The sequence below is a fragment of the Cnephaeus nilssonii genome (genome assembly GCF_951640355.1).
Source record: "Cnephaeus nilssonii genome assembly, chromosome: 5".
Lineage (NCBI taxonomy): Eukaryota > Metazoa > Chordata > Mammalia > Chiroptera > Vespertilionidae > Cnephaeus > Cnephaeus nilssonii.
The window spans coordinates 53,218,248-53,235,404 of record NC_137076.1 but is presented as its reverse complement, the minus strand read 5'-3'; the positions used below and the strand labels follow the sequence as shown (position 1 = coordinate 53,235,404).

The following is a 17,157-nucleotide window of genomic DNA, read 5'->3' as shown; positions in this document are numbered from 1 at the left end:
ACGCCCCAGCCACGCCCACCATCCAATCTGAGTGAGTATGCAATTAAACTGAAAACATGGCGGCAGCCACGCCCCCCAGCCTCTCCAGGTCTCTGGGAGTTGGAGAAGTCAGGCGCCAGCACCTGAGGCTGGCTGAAGCCACAGAGACCAAGAAGCCGCCTGCCCCATGATCCCAGGCTGCAGCCAGCCTCAGAAGCCTCAGGTCCGCCTGCCCAATGTCCTGGGGAGACGGAGAAACTGGGCCCCAGCGCCTGAGGCTGGCTGCAGCCACGGAGACCAAGAAGCCGCCTGCCCCATGATCCCAGGCCTCAGCCAGCCTCAGAAGCCTTAGGTCCGCCTGCCTCACATCCACCTGCCCCACGTCCTGGGAAGACGGAGAAACCAGGCCTTGCGCCTGAGGCTGGGTGCGGCCGGGAGACGAAGAAGCTGCCCGTCCCATGATCCCAGGCTGCAGCCAGCCTCAGAAGCCTCAGGTCCGCCTGCCCAATGTCCTGGGGAGACGGAGAAACTGGGCCCCAGCGCCTGAGGCTGGCTGCAGCCACGGAGACCAAGAAGCCACCTGCCCCATGATCCCAGGCTGCAGCCAGCCTCAGAAGCCTAGGGTCCACCTGCCCCACCTCCTGGGGGAGACTGAGAAACCGGGCCTCAGCGCCTGAGGCTGGCTGCGACCTGGGAGATGAAGAAGCCGCCTGCCCCGTGATCCCAAGCCGCAGCCAGCTGGAGAAGCCGCCCTCCCCATGTCCCGGGGGAAACAAGAAACCGGGTGCCAGTACCTGAGGGTGGATGCGATCTGGGAGACGAAGAAGCCGCTTGCCCTATGATCCCAGGCTACAGCCAGCTGGAGAAGCTGCCCACCCCATGTCCACCTGCCCCACGTCCTGGGGGAGATGGAGAAACCGGGCCCCAGTACCTGAGGCTGGCTGCAGCCCGGGAGATGGAGAAGCCGCCCACCCTGCGGTCCTGGGCACCAGTACCTGTGGCTGGCTGTGGCCTGGGAGACAGAGAAGCCGCTCACCCTGTGGTCCAGGTGCCAGCACCTGCAGCTGGCTACAGCATGGTAGATGGAGAATCCGCCCACCCTGCAGTCCCGGGCACCAGCACCTGTGGCTGGCTGTGGCCTGGGAGACAAAGAAGCCGCCCACCCTGCAGTCCTGGGCGCCAGCACTTGCAGTTGCAGCACAGGCGAAGCCCCCTGTCCACCATCCCCTAAGGCTGCAGCCGGCCTGGGCGCCTATGGCTGACCAGAGGGAGGGAAGCCCGGATCCTGGGTGCCTGTGGTCAGCTGGAGGAGGGAATCCTGGGTACCAGGTGTGGGCCGAGGCAGAGGTAGTTAGGGGCAATCAAGCCAGCAGGGGAGCAGTTAGGGACAATCAGGCTGGTAGGCAGAAGCAGTTAGGGGCAATCAGGCAGGCAGGTGAGCGGTTAGGAGCCAGCAGTTCTGAATTGTGAGAGGGATGTCCAACAGCTGGTTATCCCATGAGGGGTCCCAGATTGGAGAGGGTGCAGGCCAGGCTGAGGGACACACTCCCCGCTGCCCCCACCCCGTGCACGAATTTCGTGCACCGGGCCTCTAGTATTATATATTCTGTAGTCTACATTCGACTTTTACAGTTTTAGAAATTTTAACCCAATGTATTGACTGTAAAAAAAAGCTAATGATCAACTTTCTACATCCTCATTCTGAGTGAAAAAAATGAAAATGTTCTCTTACTTTTAAGGTGTTTTTAAAGCAGTTTTTTAAAATCTATTTGAATGTTAAATAAGAAATTGAATGTACTGATAGAGGTTTCACCATTAACATTTAGCAAGACCAATGATTTTTGTGCCCTTACATTGGGGAAAGCTATACCTAAACTATAAACACCTGCCAGGGAATCAAACAATTCTCCATCAACTCAAGAGACAGATATATTCCTGGAAAGGTTGCCATTCCCAGAATCATCAAATCGGAGGCAATCTAGTTAACCTTTCAGTATCTCAGTATCCTTATCTGTAAAATGAGACACAGGCATAACTAGGAGATATTGTGGATTCAGACCACCACATAAAACCAGTATCACAATAATGCAGGTTGTAATCTTTTTGCTGGTGGAAGGTCTTGCCTTCAATTTGTTAAAAAAAAAACACCCATGAAGCACAACAAAGCAAAGCACAATAACAGGAGGTATGAAGAATTAAAAAAAAAAACATGTAAAGCACCTGGCCCATTGCCTGGTAAGTAGTAATAACTTTTTAAAAATCACATTATTACTGGAAGCATCTGTCCTCATTTTGGCTCAAGTAACCTTTTATAAAAATTCAAAAAAATAAAAATAAAAATCATTTATTAGCCCGGACAGCATGGCTCAGTGGTTGAGCCTTGACCTATGAACCAGGAGTTCACGATTCGATTCCTGGTCAGGGTATATGCCCAGGTTGCAGGCTTGATGTGTGGGGCATGCAGGAGGCAGCCAATCAAGGATTATCTCTCATCATTGATGTTTCTATCTCTCATTCCCTCTCCCTTCCTCTCTGAAATATTTTTAAATTTTTTTAAGTAAAACAATCTTTTATTATAACAGTGCAATTCCCGTCCTTGAACAGAATTAAGGCTAAGGCTGACAACCATCAATTAAGAAATATTTAGGTGCACCTGTATTAACAACATTGAGATGAACTAAATTACCAAATTCCCAACATTTCAGCTCCCCAAATTTTCTGAAAACTGGCCAACACCCTAGATATCCATGAAGGAGCATGAAAAGTATCATAAGAGAGAATGGAGCCCTAACCGGTTTGGCTTGGTGGATAGAGCGTCGGCCTGCGGACTGAAAGGTCCCAGGTTCGATTCTGGTCAAGGGCATGTACCTTGGTTGCGGGTACATCCCCAGTAGGGAGTGTGCAGGAGGCAGCTGATTGATGTTTCTCTCTCATCAATGTTTCTAACTCTCTATCCCTCTCCCTTCCTCTCTGTAAAAAAAAATCAATAAAATATTTTTTTTTTTTTAAAAGAGAGAGAATGGAAAGAAAGGAACTAATCCAGTCCTCTCAGCAACTTTCTCTGCTTTATATGAGAAGAGAATGATGGTGATAAGTGGGTGTAATTGAACAGATTTTCCCTCTCCTTCTACAGGAGCATCTATTATCCTGCAAACATACAACTGTGAGGGACTTAACCAATAACCTTAAAATCTCTACCAGGCCTACAGTTCTGGGCAGCATATAAGCAACTATTACCACACTTTTTAATTTTCCTTAATGATAAAATGCAAGTGATTCAAAGAACAGAGCAGTTCAAATCTTCTTTCTGCCAGAGGAATGTTGTCTTTCACACACAAACAACTAATTACCATCTATCACTATCACAGCTGTGTGTTCATCCAAGGTACAAGAGGTTTCGATAAAGGGGGGGAAAAACCTGAAAAGGAAACTTTTCAATTCAAGAGTCTCTATTTTGAAGTAAAGGAATATATCAATCTACCACTTATCTCCTTGAGATTCACAAACTTTTAATTTATTTTTAAATATTATTTTTATTGATTTTTATTGAAAGAAAGGAAGGAAGGGAAAGAGGAAGGGAGAGAGAAAACATTGATTTGTTGATCCACTCATTTATACATTTATTGGTTACTTCTTATATGTGCCCTGATCTGAAATCCAAACCAGTATGGGGACAGCGCTCTAACCAACTGAGCTACCCCACCAGGGCAAGGCTCACAAACTTTTAAAGTCTCCCCCCTCAACATACACACATACACAATCCAACAAAACACTGGTAATTGTTGAAGATAACAGGGTTCTTTATACTATTTATACCGTTCTATTTTATTGTGTATTTGAAATTTTCCATAATATATAGTTAAAAACATGGGTCTATAGGTGTTTATACCTAAGTTCCAAATACAACAAACTGGTAGAGAAATACCCTATTGTTCAAAGTTTTCATATTCCAAAAGTGAATTTCATCTAGCTATTTTCTCATTCTAGAAGTTGTATTGCAGGTGACCAGACTATTAGCAAAGGTGCAGTGAAGGAAATAATTAACTGCCCTGAAATAAAACGAGCCTAACCTTGAAAACATAGAGGCTACGAGGAAAGGTGCTAAATAATTATTACAACTACTGCACATTCATATTTGTTCTGATCTGTTATGTTCTAACACAGGTGATTATGTGGAAGAGGAGGAAGTATTTTAAGGCTAAATTTACTTTTTATTCTTTAAAAAGTTGATGGGCAACAGAGGTTGGAATAAAGAAATCTGAAAAGCCCTCATTAAAAATAACCATTTCTGGAGCATCTGAGATCTTACTCTCGGCATATGTCATCAGTTTGGCTCAAATAAACTCATAAAAACTAAAAAACTTTAAAAAAAAAAAAAAAAGAAAGAAAGAAACCATTTCTAAGAACAGAAAAGGAAAGTATTGCATGTCCATCTTTATAAAATAACATTCATAGTTCATAATGGTATAACCAGCAACTTCCAGTGACCAAATATGCTAATTGCTAGACATGAATTTTTTAAAAAAACATAAAGATTATCCTATCTGCTAAAATTCTCTTTTCAAATAACCATTCAACCATTCAATGATTGAGCTTCAACCTATGAACCAGGAGGACACTGTTGGATTCGCTGTCAGGGCATATGCCTGGGTAGCCGGCTGGATCCCCAGTAGGGGGCGTGCAGAAGGCAGCCTATCAATGACTTAATCACTGATGTCTCTCTCTCTCCCTCTCCCTTCCTCTCTAAAATCAATAATAGATTTTAAAAAATAAAAGTAAACTGCCATTCCATTTTCACAATATAACCTTACATTCATCCCAAAATTTGATATTTGTTAGTTATGCCTAAAAATAGGACTGGTCAAGATTGAAAATAAATGCTAACTTTGCAGCAAATTTATCTTTCATCAACCCCTATGAACAAAATTTTGTGTTCAAAACTTATAGCAAACTATAACTTAGGCAGAGTCAAAAGGCAGCCCTACCCACTTACATTAACTTCCCGAGTCCAAAAAGAGGTCACAAGAACTTATTCGACATGTCAAAGAGAAATGCAAACTTACTTATGCGTCTCTCCCAAAACAATTTATAGAATACAACTCCTCTGGAAAGCCCCAAAATATTTCCATGAGCAACATTTACTTTCTTAGCACCAAAAGTGAGCGGGAGCATCTTCATTTGACATCATTTGAAAGATACAAGACACTGTTTCATTGAGGTCAGCAGAATCGTGTGCTTCCTACCCATGGAAAAAAAAAGCCATCCTCGGTCTGAGTAAAAGAGCACATGGCTCTCTCCCTCTTTAACTGCTGGTTCCTCAACCCAAGGAAAAAAAGAACGTATGCTTTTGAAACAGGTATCCACTTACCAGGTTAAAGACAGTTTCTACGATATCCCTGTTGGACACTTCTCCAACTTCAACCAGTCCGGTCAGCACAGCAAACTTCATTCTGATGCCCCTGATGGGGAGCCCCGGGGTCAGGGACAACGCGCCCTCTCCGGCAGAGCTTCCTTCTCCTTTCCCTCCACCGCCCCCGTCATCACCTGTTGGCGGCGGGGATGGGACCTTCGGGTCTTCACTGGCCATGGCTAGGTCCCGAGAAGCTCGCGTCACTACAGGACAGCAGTCGCTGCCCTAGCAAGGAGCACGCACACCGCAACGCAAAAAAAAAAAAAAAACACGGAAAGGGTCCCTCTCCCCAAGTTGCGGAGAACCCCCAAAAGCAGTCCAAGTGGAAAGTCCTTGGCGTCGCCCTCCTCCTCTTGGAGAATAGTTGTCCAATCTCTCGCCCCGAGGCTGACAACAACGCCAAACCCTATTGGAAGATTAGATAAACGTTAAATAGGCTAGGTTTTGTTTTAGGGTGTTTTAGGGGGGAAGGGAGGAGGGGAATACTTATGGCGCGTCCAGTAAGTGACTGCAGGGACCCCACGAGCAGCCCTACCCGCTCCTCCCCGACTCGAGGAGCGGGGTTCAGAGAGGGTAGGCGGGTGCAGGCGGCTCCCGAACAGGTTCCTCCTCCCCCACTCGCAGGCTCCGGGCGCAGGGCAGCCTCTCCTCACAGGTGCACCGAAAGGGAAACTGGCGCTGGGAGAGGGGGGGGGGGGCCGGAGGGGAGGACGGGGCCCCCACGAGCTACCCCGGAGGCAGAAAGTTACTCCTCACCCAGATCCTCCGGACCCGTGCTCACCCCCGCCCGGGAGCCGCGAGACGAGGTGGCGGCGAAGATCCGGGCAGGAAAAGGCGGGGGAAGGGGGCGGTGATTCTGCTCCTCGCTCAGCCCAGGGGGAGGAGTGGAGCACCTCTCCGGCACCTGAGGTCCATCGAGGAGAGGAGGGCGGCAGGTGTGCTGTGGCCGGAGGGGAGGGGAGGCCTGGCGGAGGCCGCGAGAAGGGAGCGGGGGGCGGGGGGAGAGGGAGGTCAGTGCACCTGGTCGCAGCCTCCAAGTTTCCCTAGTCCGCTTCCCGGGAGTCCGCGGCTGCACAGAACTCCATGGCTTCCTGGTCCGCCCCCACCCCTCCGGTCAGCCTTTGCAAAAACTAGCCGCCGCTGGCGCTACGGCCGCCGGGACGGAGGCTGCCGGCGCCGGTGAGGATGCGACTGGCACAGCCAGCCCCGCCCGGGCTCGCGCGGCCGTCCCCGTGCCCACGGGCGGTGCTCCCCGCCGCCATGACAGCGCCGAGGCTGCCGGGCGCGGCGTGCGCGTGCGCGGGCGGAGGCGGGTGGGGACGCGCCGGCGGCCGAGGGGGGTCCGGGGCGGGCGGGGGCGCCGGGCGCGGACGCGCTAGCAGGACCGCGTGAGACACTTACCCAAGTGGGGCGCGCTGCCCCAGCGGCACCAGGTGTGCCCCGGGCCGGGCGAGGAAAGGCCTCTCCCTCCAGGAGCCGGCTCTTCCCGCGCCTCGCACCCGCTGACCTGGGAAGGCGCTGAGCCGGAGATTCTGACGCTCCTTCTGTGGTTGCCGTAGCTTCTCCGGCGCGGAGGGAACCCGCCCCACGTTGCCCAGGTGTCTGGTTGGGCTTGGGAGAAGAACACCCGAGGGACCGCGGCGAGCCGGAGCGGTGGCAGCGCTGGAGCCAGCGAGGCGGCAGTCCGCGTCTTAGGGGAGCAGAGCCCCCACCGCGGACGGCGTTCAGCTGTTGCCCGCCCGCCGCTGTCGGCGAAGACTTGGGAAGAGATTCCCACTGGGATGCCCCGGCAGCTGCCACCATTTGGAAGGGGGTGGGCGGGGGGGGGGGGGGGGGTCGTGTCCACGAGGAACGGGAAGGATTCGTTGCTTTGCAGCTGCCGTCGCACCAAACCGCTCCCACATTCTAAGGAAGGGAAGATTCCCGAGGCAGCTGCTTTGAACGGCGTGGAGGCGGGGTGCAGTTTGCCTGCACATCTCTGAAGGGGTGTGTGTTTTTTTTCCCCTCTAGTGATTTTCCAGTGTGAAAGTTAGATGCTCCTCCTTCTCGGGATTACTTTAAAAGATAAATTATATTAGGATTGAAACCAGCCCAGATCGCCGTCATCTGGGTCCTTCCCCTGCACTCCCACAATTCACAGCAAAGCATTCTTCCTCATGTATTCGTTGAAAACCAAACAGGAAAGTGGTTTTTCACCCTTATGACTCTTAAAAGTCCTAAGGCCTTTTAAAAAAAATAATAATAATGTTTACAATACTGGCAATTCCCTAATATGAAAGAGAAGCAAAAGGTGAGGGTCAAACAAAAGAAAGTACTGTATGTTAATTTGAGAGATGAAATAGTTTCCTAGAGAGGGATATTTGAGATGGGCTTGAAAAGCAAACTGAATTTTAACTTTCACATGGAAATTTGAGAGGAGGGAGGCAAGTAAGAAAAGATAAGCCCAAGAATGTTTAGAGAAGTGTTACCTTTTTAAAATACTAAAATGAATTCAGCTGCACCAAATCTCATGTGATTGCAAATGTGTGTTAAAAGATTTGTTTTCCATAAGTGGGTTTAAATACTCCGAAGATGAGGTAAACATTTTCCTCATGATCTGAATTAGTAAAACGTGCATTGCCAGGGTAAGAGGCAACATCAGTGGCTTGCCATTCTTTAATTGCTGAAAAAAACTATTTTAAACACCCCAGGTTTATATAGTTCAGGTGGTTAAATGACTAAATCTGGAATAAGGAGTGTGGTGTGACCTTTAATACTTCTATAGGGTGGGAGGGAGAGAGGCACTAAACAATGGAAGCCTTCTAATAGCATTTTGCTTTCTCAGATTTGAGCAAATAGTCTAACCTTGAGTATCCTACTCCTATATAATAAAAGCCCAATATGCAAATTGACCAAAGGCAGAACAACCTGTCGCTATGACGTGCACTGACCACCAGGGGGCAGACGCTCAACACAGGAGCTGCCCCCAGCCCGCAGGCCCCAGGCCAGCCAAGGCGGGTGCCAGCGCGCCCCCCACCCCCGATCACCCCGCTGGTTGCCCGCAGAGGGAGGCAACCAGCAGCAGCAGCGGTGGCGGGCAGGGCTGGCCGGCAAGCCAACCTGGGGCAGCTCTTGCGATGAGCATCTGCCCTCTGAGAAGGAGGCAACTGGCAGCAGCAGCAGGGCCATGGGGGGTGGGGCCAGGCCAGCCAAGGTGGGTGCCAGCACGGGGGTCCCCCCATCGCCCTGCCAGTTGCCCTACATATCAGCCCTGATCACTGGCCAGGCCTAGGACCCTACTCATGCATGAATTTTGTGCACCGGGCCTCTAGTGTTAATATATTGGGTTTATCAGGACTGTAAAGTATTTGTTAAATAAATAAATGTTCTCCATTAAGAAGGGACAGATGATAGTGAGAATACCCTAAATATGGTGGGGTCACAATTATTCACTATTAACACTTCTGGTGAAACAAAAGGGGACTGAAGGCAATCACACATATTGTCAACCATTACGTGTAAAGAATAGAACCATGAAAGTGCTTCAAGGTGTAATGGTCTATCAGCTGTTAAGCTCCTTCATGGCACAATACTTTGAACATTGTAGGTACTCGAAACATATTATTTGGATCGAGTTAAAACTCTAACTTGCTTTAATTTTTCTGGCCTGAAAGCCCTTGCTTTAGTCTATACAACTACTATCAGTTAAGAAGAAAGATCTTTGTCTATATGGTAATCTTAAAATGAAAAGCAGTTTTACCATTTGTTAAAATTTTGACTAGATTTCTAGGAAAAAAGTCTTCATATGAACTATCAGCGTATGTGTTTATCAGACTGCCTTCCTTATATCCCTCTATCACACACTCAGCTACTACCAGTGGTTCTCAACCTTTCTAATGCCGCGACCCTTTAATACAGTTCCTCATGTTGTGGTGACCCCCAACCATAAAATTCTTTTCGCTGCTACTTCATAACTGTAATTTTGCTACTGTTATGAATCGTAATGTAAATGTGTTTTCCGATGGTCTTAGGCGACCCTGCTAGCGGTTCTCAACCTGTGGGTCGCGACCCACAGGTTGAGAACCGCTGCTGTAGAGCCTAAGACCATCGGAAAACACAGATATTTACATTCTCTCTCATCCACCTTTCTATCCCTCTCCCTCTCTCTAGAATCAATAATAATATATTTTAAAAGAGAGGAAGGAAAAATAAGCCTCCTGTAAATCCAGGCTCAAGTTTTCTATCACTATCTAATTTGTATCTCTCTCTGACATCACCATCTTGACAGAATTAAAGACTAAAGGGCTTTCATAATTTTACTTGTCTTCAGCATACATTGAAACCATAACAGAAAAACAAAACAGTGGATTCAGAGCAGGAAGACTTGTGCATAACTCAGAGGAACTCAAGCAAAGAGAATGTGATTTTATGGAGAAATCAAGATTATCAATCTAAAAATCTTTACCTATAATACAAAGAAAAGAAATTTTTTATAACAAAGGTAGATGGGATTTTCTACTAAAAAGAACACGCAACACGTTGAATTGTAACTTCTCGACATTTTCCTAGGATATGGATTAAATGATTATACCTACATGATTTGCTATGCACCTAGATGTATATCCATGAATGGGGAGTTTTCTTCAAGTTGTTATTTAGCACAGCTTATGATATCACAGGCTGGAAATTCGTAGTCCTGGCTTGCAGCACCCTCCTTATGATAAAGTCAAACATTGCTTTTACTAGTCATTAAATTTTACTAATAAATAAAATTTTAAATGTTAGTTACCTTTATCAATAACTTTATTGGCCCTGGCTGTTTTGACTCAGTGGATAGAGCATTGGCCTGCAGAATGAATAGTCCCGGGTTCGATTCTGGTAAAGGGCACATGCCCGGGTTGCAGGCTCAATCCCCAGTAGGGGGTGTGCAGGAGGCAGCCAATCAATGATTTTTTCTCCTCATTGATGTTTCTACCTCCCTCTCCCTCCCTCTCTGAAATCAATAAAAATATTAAAAAATAATAAAAATAAAATAACTTTTATTGGGCATTAGACTCTGGGAATATTTAGAATTTAAGAGGAAAAGACATTGTCTACTCTTACAGTTGGAAGCTCAAAAGTTTAAGATTAAAAGTTCATATGGTTGTTCAAAATCTAGAAGTTCAAAATTATCTTTATACATTTTTTACATTTTAGGCACTTAAATTCTTTTTTTCTTTTGATATGTCACACTAGGGGTAGAGACTCTGAAAAGGGCAACATCTCTTCACTTTCAGCAAGTATGCTAGCCAAAGCATACTTTTATGACATAAAAATATTAGTTTGTTGATTTGTCTTTTCTGTTTTCCCATCTCTATTTTGTTCTTAAGTAGTGTGTAAATAGGTAGTTCATTTGCAGTGTTCTCCCATGATGGTAAAAGAGTAATTGTCACGAGACTTAAATGAAATGTATCACCACCCTATCCCAAATTGTAATCTATATCCTACCTAATAAAAGAGTAATATGCAAATTGACCGCACCTTCGCTATGCCCAAGCCACACCACCAGCCAATCAGGGTGAGTATGCAAATTAACCCAACCAAGATGGTGGTTAATTTGCATATCAAGACAGTGTAGAAAGAAGCCAAGCCTGCAGAAGGGAGCGAAGCTGCGGAGAAGCAAGCAAGCGGGGCGGCAGAGAAGGATGGGAAACAGGCAGGGCAGGGAGAAGGAAGAAAAGCAGGCGGGGCCAGGGGAGAATGGAGGAAAGCAGGCGGGGCAGCAGAGAAGGGAGGAAAGCAGGCGGGGCCGGGGGAGAGCGCAGCAGGAAGCCCTATTGCAGGAATCTTCCTGCAACGGGAACTCTAGTATATATATAAAAGCCTAAGCGACCGGATGACCAGCTGGTAGCTATGATGTGCACTGACCACCAGTGGGTAGACTCTCAACACAGGAGCTGCCCCCTGGTGGTCAGTGCACTCCCACAGCAGGAGTGCAGCTCAGCTGACAGACGGGTGCCAGACACCGGGCTCACAGCTGGCAAGCTCAGCAGTGGCACGGCATGAGCCTCTCCCACAGACACTCCCCCTGCAAGCCCGAGGCGGGGGGAGAGAAACAGGCACAGCGGTACCAGATACCAGATGAGGGGGAGTCGCACGGCGCTCCTCCCGGCTGCCTGCTGCTTCACACACTACTTCATGCTGTGCAGGATTGATGCCAACAGCGGGCTGGAGCCCTAGGAGCTAGCGGGTAAGGCTGGGCTGCAATCCACAGAGGTCCATTGATCCCAGCAGGCCAGGCCAAGGGACCCCACCAGTGCATGAATCTGTGCACTGGGCCTCTAGTCTGTATAATCTATATAATAAGTGCATATCAACTGCCAACATTATCAGCTAAATTCTGAATTACTTGTCCAGGTGATGTCTCTTGAAAGTTCAGTGTGTCCCCTAAAAGTGGTAGATTATCATTTCAGTCATCGAGAGGGTATTTCACATAAGAAATCAGATACCAGGAGACTGACTTCAAGCAGACAGGAAAATAAATTACTATTTCTAGCCCTCACCTTCTGGGGTTTGAACTCTGAATTGCTTGCTAGTACTCCAAGTAGAGAGAGAAAGATGACTTTTGTGATATAGAGCGTGGGGAACAGGGTGGGAGAATTGGGGAGACTTCTTTTAAGGGTACAAACTTGCAACTAGCAGATAAGTCCTTGAGCTTTCATGCACAGCATAGTGATTGTAATCAACAATACTGGATTATAAACTTCAAAATTTCTACCACAAAATAATAATAATAATAATGATAATGATAATTATGTGACATGATAGATGTGATAATCATATTGTAATATATAAATATCCAATCAACAGGTTGCACACCTAAACTTACACGACGTTGTATGTCAATTATATCTCAATATTTTTAAAAAGTAAAAAAGCTTCCTGGAGAAGGGAATGCCTTGACTCATAAAGGAAAAAGAAGACAGCATGACAGGAGAAAAGGGTGTTTAAACCAAGACAGCAAGTGTGCAAAGACCTAAAGGTGAGAAGCACAGGTTCCAAAGTCTGTGGGACATCAACGGGGAAATGTCCAATGAATAGTCGCAGCTGGAATTGGAGATACAAATGTGGTGTCATCCACCAGAATGAGAAAGTGCATCAGGGAAAGTGTCGAGTTAGGAGAGGAAAACAACTACAGACTATGGGTCTTGTAGGGGGCAGCAGCATACCCCCCTCATCAGCCCCAAAGATATCCACATCCTAATCCCCGGAACCTGTGACTATGTTATCTCACATGGAAAAGGACTTTGCCGATGATAAATTGAGGATCTTGAGATGAGAGATTACCCTGGATTATATAGGTCCAATGTAAGTAATCACAGGGTCCTCATAAGTGAAAGACAGAGGCAGAAAGGTTAGAGTCAGTGAGAGATTTGAAGATGCTACACCGATGGCTTTGAAGAGAGAGAAAGTGGCCACAGGCCAAGGAGTTCACGCAGCCTCTAGTGGAGAAGGTGGAATCGGTAACCAGACAGTCCCACCTGTAGTCTCCAGGAGGAATGCAGTCCTGTCAGTACCTTATTTCAGCCCAGTCCATCCCATTTTGAACTTCTGACCTCTAGAAATGTAAAATAATAAATATGTGTTCTTTTAAACCACTAAAATAAAGGAATATATTGCCACCATTTTTATACATACAGCTAGTCTCAAGTATAAAAAATGATATCTTCGTGTTGTAATGCCTAATTCTATGGATTTTAACCTTGGCCTTACTTTAGAATAACCTGGAACCTTTTATAAATCCCAATGCCCAGGCCAATTGAATCAGAACCTTGAGTAGGACTCCGGCATTAATATTTCTTTACAGCTTCCTAGGTAATTCCAATGCAAGGGCAAGGTTTATAACCAATGAACTAACTTACTTTTATTTGATTTCATAATACTCATTTGATGACACATATATAACAATAAGGTTAATGTTAATAAAAATAACTTGCATAAAGTGATTTTAGTATCAGTCATTTAGATTATTGGGAACAAACTAGAGAATCCCTAAACTTTGACAATCTGGACTATATATATTTCTATTCAAAAAGCAACAGTGTTCTAAATCAGGAGGAAGAAGAATTGAGAGTTCTTTGAAAAGAAAAAAAAGGAAAGAAAAGACGCTAGATCTCATGTTAAGGGCAACACAGAAACAGTGTCAACTTCAAAATGGTTTATTTCTAAAGTAAAATGTGGTTAGTAAACAAGAAATACCACTTTGGAAAATATACTCTAACTTCCTAGATCTAAGTGAGATTACTGGAAATTCTGTAATCAGCAACTATGGAAGAAATAGTTGGGAAAATTATATAGTAAAAATTAGAATGGCTTTACTCCTCTGCTAAATCCAATTTCTCTTAATGGGAAATTGTTAGACAGTTTAACTTTGTGTTTAAGCTCTTAAGAAAATGTATTTTGCTTATGTCATTTTAACCAGTTGAGAAAAAACTAATATAGAAAGTAACACATGGCAGAACTGATCTAGTTCTAGTTCTATGAGTCATAGTTGTAGAAGCTTAGAAGGCAAAAAAAAAAAAAAAAAAAAAAAAAAAAAAAAAAAAAAAAAAAAAAAAAACTACTGAAGTCCTGGGAAAATGAGGTAAGACTAACTTAAGTGGAAACAAATTTGGTAAGCCACCCTCAGACTATAATACACATTTACTTCAGTCTTTCTGGTTTGTTCTTTACAGGTGGATGAGAATTAAGAATAGAATAGAATTTTCCTTTTAATCAATTCTCCATCAACCATTATTAACCAAGGTGGTAATAAATATGTGTTGTTTTAAACCACTAAAGGTGGTAATGTACAAAGTTAGCAGAAAAATGAGCAAACAAATTGTGTGTGTGTGTGTGTGTGTGTGTGTGTGTGTGTGTGTGTGTGTTTTAGGTTCCCAAATATTTAGCTGCTAGGAAACAAAAGTGAATTCACTTTTTTTTTAGTGTTAATAAGTTAATTCTGAATTGTGATCAGACAAGCTAGGCATATTTTACTTTTTCAATAGGAAGAATGGAAGAATACTAGAGCCACATCTGAGTTTTCAATTTCAAATCCAAAGATTAGTACAACTGGCTGAGTGTGAAGAATGGATGATGGTCAGGCAAGAATAAAAGCAAAAAGACCATTTAGGGTACACCTGAAATAGCCTATAAATAGCCTATGCAATATGGAGGCTAAAAGGGGAAAGAAAAGGATTTGAGATTTTACATATATATTGTTGGTTTGTTGGTTTTGTTAATGTATATTTTAAAATTAGAATCAACAGGACTTGCTGAGGTATTGGATGTGAAGAGGTGAAGATGAGGAAAAAGGAACAATAAAAGATGGCTTCTAAATTTTTGACTTGAGCAGTTGGTAGATATGCTATTCACTGGGGTGGAGATTGCTAACATTGGGCCAGGGGAATTGTGAAATCAAGGAGTTGCTTCACTGACTTGTTACTAGCCTGGCATTTAATTTATTTTATTTTATTTTTTTCATCTGAAGTAGATGTTGAAGAGGAGAATCAAGGCCAAGTCTGGGGCTCTTTGAAATGTAAATGGAGGTGAGGGGAAGAGAGGGAACCATCAAAGGAGGTTGAGAAAGTGAGGCCAATAACTTGTAAATGGAAAGTAGGAGGGGGGAGGCACAGAAGCCAAGGGAGGAAAGCAACTCAAGAAGGAGGAAAATGATCAGGATATGACTGTGCTTACTCATGGCCCTGGTAAATAAGATATTGGCTAATGGAAAATTATGAGACATATCTGCACTGGTGGCTGCACCTGTGAAAGAAATTGCATTTGTTTCACAGCTACATTCATATGTTAAGTTCTCCTCACCCTTCTTTCCCCATAAAATTCTAGTTATCTGTCACAAAATTGATGATGGTATATTTGTTGCTCTGTACTGTATTTCTCTCTTCTACTTTAAATAACATTGAAGGGTCTTACATAATTAGAAAAGTAATGCATGTGAATTATAGGGAATTTGGAAAATGTAGAAAAGTTCAAAAGTGAAAAATAAATATATACACTCATAATTGCAACATCCAGTGATACCATCTCTGACTATATATTAACATATTGTGCTTTGATTGGTTGTTTGATTGTTCTGCTGTTCAGTTTATTTGCATATTACCCTTTTATTATATAGGATATCCTACCTAATAATAGACAAATATGCAAATTGACCGTACCTTCGCTATGCCCACGATTGGCCAGGAGGCGCGGGGGGGCGGGACTCAGGGTGGCCAGGGTGGCCAATTGGGCCGGTGGGACGCTGAGCTCATGTCGCCAGCGGCGGCTCGAGCTCAGCGTCTGCGCCATGGCTGTGCTGCGGCACAGAAGGGGCCTCTGGGGCAGCGAGCTCACGTCCCACTGCGGACCATCAAAAGCAGGGGAGTTGGGTGCCTGTCCGCTCAGGCACCCAGCTCCCCCGCGATCGAAAGCAAAAGTATGGGAGCTGGGTGCCTGTCCTCTCAGGCACCAGGCCTTTCAGAAGCCTTCGCCGCGCCCAAGGCTTCTGAAAGGCCTGGTGCACCAGCGGACAGGCACCCAGCTCCCCCGCGATCGAAAGCAAAAGCGTGTAGGGGACCCTACACGTGCATGATTCAATCATGCACTGGGCCTCTAGTATATATATATATATATATATATATGTATATATATATATATATATATATATATATATATATATTTATATATACACACACATACATATATATGTATATATATATATATGTATATATATGTATTAAAAAATGGACATCATCCTCAATACACTATTTATATAGCCTGCTTTTATTTCACTTAGCAATATATCATTTTCCATATCACTAAATAGACTTTTTAATATTAAATTTATCGGGGTGACATTGGCTAATAAAATTATAGAGGTTTCAAGTATACAATTCTATAATACCTCTATATATTGCATGTGTGTTTGCCACTCACCTTCAAATCTCCTTCTGTCACCATAAATTCGACCCCCTTACCCTTTACTATCTGGTAACCACCATACTGTTGTCTCTAAATAGGCTTTTAAACATAATTTTATTATTGTATATTATTACAGTATTGATTAGACCATAATTTAACCAATCTTTTTTTGTTTAAATTCAAGTTATTTCCAATGTTTTGCTATTATAAACATCATAAAATTGTGTAGTAGGCAAGAGTATAGACTTTGACATATAACACATCTGGCTTAAATTCTATGTTCATGACTTACTGGCTGTGTGCTTTTGAGAAATTATTGAACAAATTATTAAAGTTTCAGTTTCCTTCTCTATAAAATTATTATGATAATAGTACCCTTTGTAAGGATTAGAGATGAAGTACTTAGCATGGCAACCAAAAGTAATTAGTGCTTAATAAATGTAAGCCATTATTACAATAATTAAAGTGTATGTTGTTAAATGACTATATTTTTTATTTTGGAACAATTTTATAAAAGTTTTTCTGACAAAGTTAGCTATTTACTATTCTATTTACCAGCTAGTCTGGTTAACATTTGGGACACCCATATCACCCTTGATTCAGTCACAAATTCCATTAGTTTCTTGGACCGAAAGAGGTAATTTTTTTTTTAATCCTCACCTGAGGATATTTTCCATTGATTTTTAGAGAGAGTGGAAGAGAGAGGAAAAGACAGAGAGAAACATCGATGTGAGAGAAACACATTGATTTGTTGTCTCCTGCACATGCCCCGACCAGGGCCCTGGCTGGGGAAGAACTGCAACAGAGGTACATGCCCTTGACTGGAATCGAACCCAGGACCCTTCGGTCCG

The 17,157-nt window shown here is 44.4% G+C and overlaps 1 protein-coding gene across 3 annotated transcripts in view; it reads right to left on the bottom strand.

Moving 5' to 3' along the window:
* The window catches only part of LRBA (LPS responsive beige-like anchor protein), a 563,043-nt gene extending 556,358 nt beyond the window's left edge, over window positions 1-6,685 (bottom strand). For 2 of the 3 annotated variants that reach the window (XM_079771500.1, XM_079771502.1), the window contains exons 1-2: window positions 6,146-6,374; window positions 5,348-5,795 (exon numbers count right to left, since the gene is read on the bottom strand). In XM_079771500.1, the coding sequence (XP_079627626.1) occupies window positions 5,348-5,566 (219 nt within the window). In that variant the 5' untranslated portion in view covers window positions 5,567-5,795; window positions 6,146-6,374. Of the gene's footprint in view, window positions 1-5,347; window positions 5,796-6,145; window positions 6,375-6,409 lie in introns of those variants that run through there. The other variant, XM_079771501.1, reaches the window with a different exon arrangement.
* Window positions 6,686-17,157: the final 10,472 nt, after the last annotated feature.